The following is a 9,496-nucleotide window of genomic DNA, read 5'->3' as shown; positions in this document are numbered from 1 at the left end:
AGTCTGTCTGTCCTGTTGCTGATATATATTGTATTCATTAAACCATCGTTGCTTGCATCTTGCATCCGCCTCTGTATTGTCACAAGGATCAACCGCTGTGTAAATGTGCTACTTTGAGACAACCATTTACAGAACTGTCTAAATATGAACCTTAAAGCTTTATCAATGACCCACCGATATCAGGCTTGGCTGGCAGTAGAGTAATATGAGAATGATGACATGCAGGACAGAGTTGAAGAGAAACAGTAGCATACTTTTTGGTAGAATACAGTCTGATTAATCACTTTCACGGTATATTAACCTTAACACTCATTTGGAAAATCAAATACATAAACAAAGGCTATTTAACTTTCTGCCATTTAGCAAATGCTCTTATCCAGAGCAACTTACAGTAGTGAGTGCATGTATTTTCTTGGTGCCCTGTGGGAATAGAACCCACAACACTAGTGTTGCAAGGGCCATGGGCTATCATCTGAGCTTCACAGGAATGGTATAAAAGTTGTGCATTACTCTGCATATTGATACAGCTGCCCTGGTCAATTAGTAGGCTAGTGCAGTAGGCCCTACTGTAGGTCATTCTACAGCTAATCGCAGTTCATGTTAGTTCCACTTTGATTTATTACAGATTCTTTCCAATTTCATACACAGTGGGTCGCCGACGGTGTTGAGTCATAAGATTTCGGCGCTTTTGGTTATGTGCCAGTTCTCATGAAATGGTTAGGGTTGATTCCTCTTCTATTGAAAGGAAGTTGCAGACTTAGGTCAGACATGCATGCAGTGTCAACAGATCTCATCAATTTTACTTCCCAATTTGGTCCCCGACACAGCTCCATACGCCGTGTGTTTGTGTTTTTCTACTTGATATGATATTTGTGGTTGCGGTTTTATGTGAATCATTTATTTTTGAGAAATCACCAATTCCTGCAAATACACTGAGTGTACAAAACATTAAGGACACCTTCCTAATATTGAGTTGCACCCACTTTTGCCATCAGAACAGCCTCAATTTGTCGGGACATGGACTCTACAAGGCGTCGAAAGAGTTCCACAGGAATGTTGGCCCATGTTGACTCCAATGCTTCCCACAGTTGTGTCAAGTTGTCTGGATGTCCCTTGGGTGGTGGATCATTCTTGATACACATGAGAAACTGTTGAGCGTGAAAAACCCAGCAGTGTTGCAGTTCTTGACACAAACCGGTGCTCCTGGCACCTACTTCCAAACCCTGTTCAAAGGCACTTAAATATTTGTGTCTTTCCCATTCACCCTCTGAATGTCACACACGCACAATCCATGTCTCAATTGTCGTAAGGGTTAAAACTATATATTTAAAACAAATCTGTCTTCTCCCCTTCATCTGCACTGATTGAAGTGGATTTAACAAGTGACATCAATACGGGATGACAGATTTCACCTGGATTCACCTGGTCAGTCTATTTAATGGAAAGAGCAGGTGTTCTTAATGTTTTATACACTCTGTGTACATGAAACAATATTGTGAGAATTATGCTACATCACTTTAAAAGGCACAAAATAGAAGTAATCAAAAAGTTCATATTGAGCACTATTTGAAATCAGTGTTATTATCATGCAAAACTATTGATTGAATATCGAGTTTAAAACGAATAACTTGCCTCAGTAATATCGGAGTTGTATTTCAGGGGGAAGGATGAGAAGAACCTGGCATATTTCCTTTAGACCAGACAATCAGTCAGACGCATGCATCTCCCATTTCTATCTAAGCCGTTCTTCAGAGATTAGTGCACTCACTGCGCTGAGAGCAGCGGTCACAAATCAAGTCCGTCTCGGCAAGTCCATTTTGTATCTACGGTGGGTAATTTGTACATATCAGTTCAACGTTGAAGTTAACCCTTATGTCCGGGTTATTAGCTATATTACAATTATTACGACGAGTCACATTGCTTTGCCAGGTTTCTAGAAGTGCGTATCCTCGTCAGTTTTTAAAATGTATTTTTTAAATCATGCGCGCATTTCTCTGTAATCTTCCGCCGCACTATTTGGATTACAGATTTAGATACAATACCAATGTTCTCAGTTTATGGTTATAGCTCGATATTTGGGGTTAATTTCAGGATAGGCTTTGTAGGAAATTAAAACAATTTTTTTTAGGTTAGGCAGAGCAGAACAGGTTCTAGCCTTTTCGGTTGGGGTGGCACACCAAACGGGCCTAATCTTTTAGTGGAACCCTTTTGACAGCTGAGAGAAAAATGTACATTTGAAAATGTATTTCATGCCGTTCTACACATAAAATGATCAAATGTTGGCATGTTATTTTTAATTTCTGCAATTCTACCCATCTTGCCATGGGGTGGGGTGAAGTGTTTTTGCCGTTTAAAATTAATTTAAAGATATCTGAGCGAGAGTGACTAACAAAATCAATGTGCTCTGCGTGCCCGCTTAGTATTCAGTCATGATTACAACACGTTTAGATAACTGGCAGACTAACATACTAACATACCAAATTCTTAGCTGACATGGCCAATTGAGTGACAATCAGTGACTGACAAAACAAGAGAGAAACTGCTAATGCACAACCAAATTTCGAACTTGCACCTGGTCTATTCTATTATTCTAACTCTCAACAAGTTGCGACTGAGTTCCTAAAAAAAGGCTATTGCTTATATTGCTTATGCCTGGAGCCGGCCCTGGCTATATGCAGTGCAGTAAACCTTTATGAGCATGTTGAACTTCAGTTTATTCTTCAAATATGTCAACAAGACATTTGTATTTCTAACACAACATGCAGTAAATATTTTTCTTTCTGGAAAAAATTGAATCAGTGACTGCTTCAAAATTAGAATTCATACTATATATATATATATATATATATATATATATATATATATATATATATATATATATATATATATATATTATTGGTGAAACTGTCATTTTCAGAGTGATGCCATGTCGATTCCAAATGTATTCAATGTCTCCACAGATATTATTACAATCCAAGCCTTAGCTCTCTGCTGAAGAGACAGAAGATGGACTCAGCCATTAACAGCCACCTTGTGCAGAACCTGTCCATTCTTCTGAGTGCTGGTTATTCCAACGAGACCTGTCGCTTTGATGAGGAGTTTAAGTACATCCTACTGCCTGTTTCCTATAGCCTGGTGTGTGTTCTGGGTCTGGTGCTGAACTCTGTGGCTCTGTGGATGTTCCTGACCAAGATGCGACCGTGGAACACCAGCACCGTCTACATGTTCCACCTGGCCCTCTCAGACTTCCTGTACGTTCTCTCCCTGCCCACCCTCATCTACTACTACGCTAACCGCAGCCACTGGCCCTTCGGCGTGGCCGCCTGCAAGATCGTCCGCTTCTTGTTCTACGCCAACCTCTACAGCAGCATCCTCTTCCTCACCTGCATCAGCGTCCATCGCTACCTGGGCATCTGCCACCCCATCAAGGCCCTGACCATGGTGAAGCCACGCCATGCCCACGCCGTGTGTGGAATGGTGTGGGCTGCTGTCACGGCGTGTCTGGTGCCCAACCTCATCTTTGTCACCACCAGCCAGAGGGACAACGACACGATGTGTCACGATACGACCAATCCCGAGCAGTTTGAGGAGTATGTGGACTACAGCTCTGCGGTCATGGTCCTGCTGTTCGGCGTCCCCTTCATGGTCATCATGGTCTGCTACTGTCTGATGGCACTGGCTCTGTGTCGGCCCAGACGGGGGCTCTCGTCCAGCCAGCAGAACTCACCCTCCCGCACCAAGTCCATCAAGCTAATTGTGGTGGTGCTGGTGGTGTTCGCCGTGTGTTTTGTACCCTTCCATATCACACGCACCCTCTACTATACCTACCGTGTACTGAATGCCAAATGTGAATTCCTGAACAAAGTCAACTTTGCCTATAAGATCACCAGGCCTCTGGCCAGTGTGAACAGTTGTATTGATCCCCTCCTGTATTTCCTGGCTGGGGATCACTACCGCTCTAAGCTGGTCAAAGCTCTCACTGGAAATAAACCGACAACCACCAGGCTCTCTGCTGCCTGCCTGAAAAAGCGCCCCAAAAAGAACCATGAGATCGCGTTGGTCTATAAGAACCCAGAGCCTAAAGCCAGTGTTGAACCTATGAGATAGCGGGTTATACATATGGACAACTATGGGGCATCATATAGATATGCCTAACCTCCATAAAATTACAGGAAGGAAACAGTAATTTAGCCCTAGGCTGGCCACTACACAGCTATACTTTCTTTGGATGCTGTTCTGTCATTTCAGACACAGGATGACTACTGTCCAGGGTGAACGAAGGGGCCTCTTGCCAGAGCTCAGACCTGAGTGAGAAATTCAGTTCCTATAAGGCTGTTCGGTCAATGTCATGTTAAAGAGAATCAAGAAGTGGGAGTACGGTTGAGTTCAGAAAACTGGTGGAAAAGTACCCAATTACCATACTTGAGTGAAGTAAAAATGAAAGTCACCCAGTAAAATACTACTTGAGTAAGTACGTCTAAAAGCATTTGGTTTTAAAAATACTTAAGTATCAAAAGTAAATGTAATTGCAAAATATACTTAAGTATCAAAAGTAAAAGTAAAACTATACATTATTTCCAATTCCTCATATTAAGCAAACCAGACGACATATTTTTCTTGGTTTTTTATTTATGTGTGTTTAGTGAGTCCGTCAGATCAGAGGCAGTAGGGATGACCTGGGATGTTCTCTTGATAAGAGTGTGAATTGGACCATTTCCCTGTCCTGCCAAGCATTCAAAATGTAATGAGTACTTTTGGATGTCAGGGAAAATGTATAGAGTAAAAAGTACATTATTTTCTTTAGGAAGTAAAAGTTGTCAAAAATATAAATAGTAAAGTACAGATACCCCCAAAAAACGACTTAAGTAGTACTTTAAAGTTCCTTATCACCACTAACACTTTAAAACAGTGTTGTAAGTATGTAGTATCGTGAGACATCTACATTCCCCCTTGTTAGTAAGAAGCTATGGCAGGTAGCCTAGTGGATAAGAGTAACTGAAAGGTTGCTGGTTCAAATCCCTGAGCCTACTAGGTGAAAAATCTGTTGAGCATGGCACTTAACCCTAATTGCTACGATAAGTTGCTCTGGATAAGAGCTTCTGCAAAAATGTAAAAGCCAAGTCTGTTTTATACATGTACTGTACAGTCTCTATTAATTTAATTCTGCCGGTTGCTGTGCTTGTAAGACAAGAGTTCAAATCCTTTCAACCAGGGGAACAAAACAGTTTATGTGCCTCTGTCTGAGCCAGACTGTCGTCTCATAGAATAAAATATTAACTGGCTTGCCTAGTTAAAGGTTAAATAACTCAAATCAAATAAAAATATTACCACAGACTGTTATGCAAAGCCTGTTATGCACAGTAGCTACAGGACTCTGAAGAGCAGGAGGAAATGTATGTAATCTGTAATCTGTTTTTCAGATTTGTGTTTATTATGGTAGCACGTACTCAGAGAGAGGCTCTGTGGATGGGTATAACAGATTGGATTATTATGGATTATCGGTGAGTTACTGTGATCATCAAAAGCATCTCTTCCTATAACATTTTTAAAATATGATCCAAGGAGTGTGGCTGGTAAAAAATGTCTTCCTGTCACGCCCTGACCTTAGTTATCTCTGTTTTTCTATATATTTTGGTTAGGTCAGGGTGTGACTAGGGTGGGTACTCTAGTTTTTGTATGTCTAGGTTTTTTGTATGTCTAGGGTTTTCTGTATGTCTATGTTGGCCTGATATGGTTCCCAATCAGAGACAGCTGTTTATCATTGTCTCTGATTGAGGATCATATTTAGGTAGCCATTTTCCTCATTTGTGTTGTGGGATCTTGTCTATGTTTGGTTGCCTTTAGTGCACATCAGTAGCGCACATTTCGGTCGGTCGGTAGGTTGTTTTGTTCAGTGAGTTTCGATTTATTAAAATTATGTGGAACTCTACTCACGCTGCGCCTTGGTCCGATCCTTACGACAAACGTGACACTTCCAGTCAGAGTGGAGGTGAAGTTACAATAATAAAAAAACTGTGTGGTTGAGACAAGCTGAAACAGTTCAACAGAAACAGTGTGTGTTATCCAAAAAATGTGTGGTAGCTAAAGCACTAGTCCTCTCCCAGCTGTTTGTGTCCTTCAGCACAGTCCCCACAGCTGTCTATCTGTCTGTCTCTGCTGTGAGGAAACCAGGGGAGGGACTGAAAGGGTGTGTAGGCTGGAGTATCAACTCCATCCAACAACCCACACTTTGGATAAAGAGGAGATTTTCCTGCATTACCCAATTTTGATTCATTACTTGACCCAACACAGTCTTTTTCCGCATTAGTTTTGGTTGTTGTTGTTGCTCTCAGAAAGACTGCCTTACTTTCCATGTGAAAGCAGATGTCTCTGTAAAGCAGATTGCAGGTCAGAGGTTCATTCCTAAGGGTATTTGAAGTACTATACTGCTGTACTTCATATTAAAGCTACTGGTCGTGTTTATAAAAGGCATTATAACTCAGGTTCAAGGTATGATAGGAAGGCACATGGTTCAATAGGTTTATAACAATATAATGCCATTAAATCTATTTTTATAAATCCACATTTGCTTACTGTCATTTGGTTATAATTTTATTTTGTTATGTGTTATGTCAATATTTATCCATGACATTGGTTGATTAAGCAAAAATCTATGTTGTGTGCATATATCAAATTGAACTCCTTCATGCTGCAGTGTCTTGCAGACTTGAATGGGGTTATGGTAGAGGGAGAGTGTGGGAAAGTAATGGTTGGTTGCGTGTCTCATCCAAACATTTACATTTACATTTAAGTCATTTAGCAGACGCTCTTATCCAGAGCGACATGAAGCGTTATCGGATGTAGGTCCTCCATGAATCAGACATGGGGTGAAAGTGAGGAGACCTGAGGAAGTGGGAGGACAGGACGGATGGAGAAACAAGAGCAGGAAGTGAGCTGGTCATGGTACTGGACTGTTTGGGTTTTTCCTTCCCTGGTCCGTGCCAAGAAAACCAAGCTGGCCCCACCAACACCCCATGGAAAAGATCTTGTGTTTCCACTTTCCAGCCAAGGCTCCATATTGATTATCCATCGTAATCATCCATAAACAAACTGATATTGACATCTGAAATAGGGGAAGACCAACTCTCCATAAAGCAAGAGATGGTGTTAAAATAGTCACAGTACACAGCAGGTGTATTCTCCATATTTCTGTCGAGCATTGTTAGTTGTTGTCAATGACAACTTTTACACTGATGTAATAGCAAGCCCCAGGAAGAATATGATTCCCATGGATATTTATCTGAAGATTTGTAGTCTGGTCAGATTTGGAATCCCATGAGCACTAGCGCCACTCTGTGGGCTGACTGTGACAAAGCTGATTAGTGGTGTGCATTGGTGCCTCTAAGTATCTAAAATGTAATACAAATTATATCTAGACTTAAATGTAGATGTTTAGTACTGATGTACCTATCCATAAAAAATATATATTTCATTTGAATGACTTTTCATATACAAAATAAATTGTCACATAAGTCTTAGGCCCAACAGAAAAATGTACAGTTATGTCCAAAGGTTTTGAGAATGACACAAATATTAATTTTCACAGTCTGCTGCCTCAGTTTGTATGATGGCAATTTGTATATACTCCAGAATATTATGAAGAGTCATCAGATGAATTGCAATTAACTGCAAAGTCCCTCTTTGCCATGCAAATGAACTGATTCCCCAAAAAACATTTCCATTGCATTTCAGCCCTGCCACAAAAGGACCAGCTGACATCATGTCAGTGATTATATTGTTAACACAGGTGTGAGTGTTGACGAGGACACGGCAGCAGATGACTCTGTCATGCTGATTGAGTTTGAATAACAGACTGGAAGCTTCAAAAGGAGGGTGGTGCTTGGAATCATTGTTCTTCCTCTGTCAACCATGGTTACCTGCAAGGAAACACGTGCAGTCATCATTGCTGTGCACAAAAAGGGCTTCACAGGCAAGGATATTGCTGCCAGGCAGATTGCACCTAAATCAACCATTTATCAGATCCTCAACAACTTCAAGGAGAGCGGTTCAATTGTTGTGAAGAGGCTTCAGGGCGTCCAAGAAAGTCCAGCAAACGCCAGGACCGTCTCCTAAAGTTGATTCAGCTGCGCGATCGGGGCACCACCAGTACAGAGCTTGTTCAGGAATGGCAGTAGGCAGGTGTGAGTATATCTGCACGCACAGTGAGGCAAAGACTTTTGGAAGATGGCCTGGTGTCAAGAAGGGCAGCAAAGACACCACTTCTCTCCAGGAAAAACATCAGGGACAGACTGATATTCTGCAAAAGGTACAGGGAATGCACTACTAAGGACTGGGGTAAAGTAATTTTCTCTGATGAATCCCCTTTCCGATTGTTTGGGGCATCCGGAAAAAGCTTGTCCAGAGTAGACAAGGTGAGCGCTACCATCAGTTCTGTGTCATGCCAACAGTAAAGCATCCTGAGACCATTCATGTGTGGGGTTGCTTCTCAGCCATGGGAGTGGGCTCACTCACAATTTTGCCTAAGAACACAGCCATGAATAAACAATGGTACCAACACATTCTCCAAGAGCAACTTCACCCAACCATCCAGGAACAGTTTGGTGATGAACAATGCCTTTTCCAGCATGATGGAGCACCTTTCCATAAGGCAAAAGTGATAACTAAGTGGCCAGGGACCAAAACATCTATATTTTTGGTCCATGGTTAGGAAACTCCCCAGACCTTAATCCCATTGAGAACTTGTGGTCAATCCTCAAGAGGCGGGTGGACAAACAAAACCCCATAAATTCTGGCAAACTCCATGCATTGATTATGCAAGAATGGGCTGCCATCAGTCAGGATGTGGCCTAGAAGTTAATTCACAGCATGCCAGGGCGGATTGCAGAGGTCTTGAAAAAGAAGGGTCAACACTGCAAATATTGACTCTTTGCATCAACTTCATGTAATTGTCAATAAAAGCCTTTGACACTTATGAAATGCTTGTAATTATACTTCAGTATTCCTTAGTAACATCTGACAAAAATATCTAAAGACACTGAAGCAGCAAACTTTGGAAATTAATATTTGTGTCATTCTCAAAACTTTTGGCCACGACTGTACTCTGTTGTTAGGATATATAACGTTGTATAAACCAACCATATACAATATAATTACCAATAGTATATACCACTGCACATCTTTACATAAGATTCAGTCATCTCATGTAGGATGTTCTCAGCTTGGTCAGTAGGTGGCCCCATCGGTTTCTTTACTAAATCATGGGCATCATGTGAAACTATATCAGTTAATTACCTATGGGCTTATCGCGTTTATTGAGATATAGGTTGAGATTGTTACGAGTGATGTTGAGTTGAAAATAATCTTAACCCAAAATAAAAGAGGGGAAGTAGGGCAAGGAGTTTCTTCGACTATATTATTTTCAGTGAAGTCAGTACCAAGTCAATTGAATTGTTATAGACATTTACTATACAAAGGGCCTCAATATTTTCTATAATAG

General features: G+C 41.1%; 1 protein-coding gene across 1 annotated transcript; it reads left to right on the top strand.

Moving 5' to 3' along the window:
- The first annotated feature begins 1,705 nt into the window (after positions 1-1,705).
- Positions 1,706-4,757, top strand: LOC123994068 (P2Y purinoceptor 4-like). The gene is made up of 2 exons (XM_046296555.1): positions 1,706-1,828; positions 2,961-4,757. The coding sequence occupies exon 2, from the start codon at positions 3,007-3,009 to the stop codon at positions 4,105-4,107; it is 1,101 nt and encodes a 366-aa protein (XP_046152511.1). The 5' UTR covers positions 1,706-1,828; positions 2,961-3,006; the 3' UTR covers positions 4,108-4,757.
- Positions 4,758-9,496: the final 4,739 nt, after the last annotated feature.

The sequence above is a fragment of the Oncorhynchus gorbuscha genome, linkage group LG13 (assembly GCF_021184085.1).
Source record: "Oncorhynchus gorbuscha isolate QuinsamMale2020 ecotype Even-year linkage group LG13, OgorEven_v1.0, whole genome shotgun sequence".
NCBI classification, from domain to species: Eukaryota; Metazoa; Chordata; class Actinopteri; order Salmoniformes; family Salmonidae; genus Oncorhynchus; species Oncorhynchus gorbuscha.
This window is presented reverse-complemented; position numbering and strand designations above follow the sequence as displayed.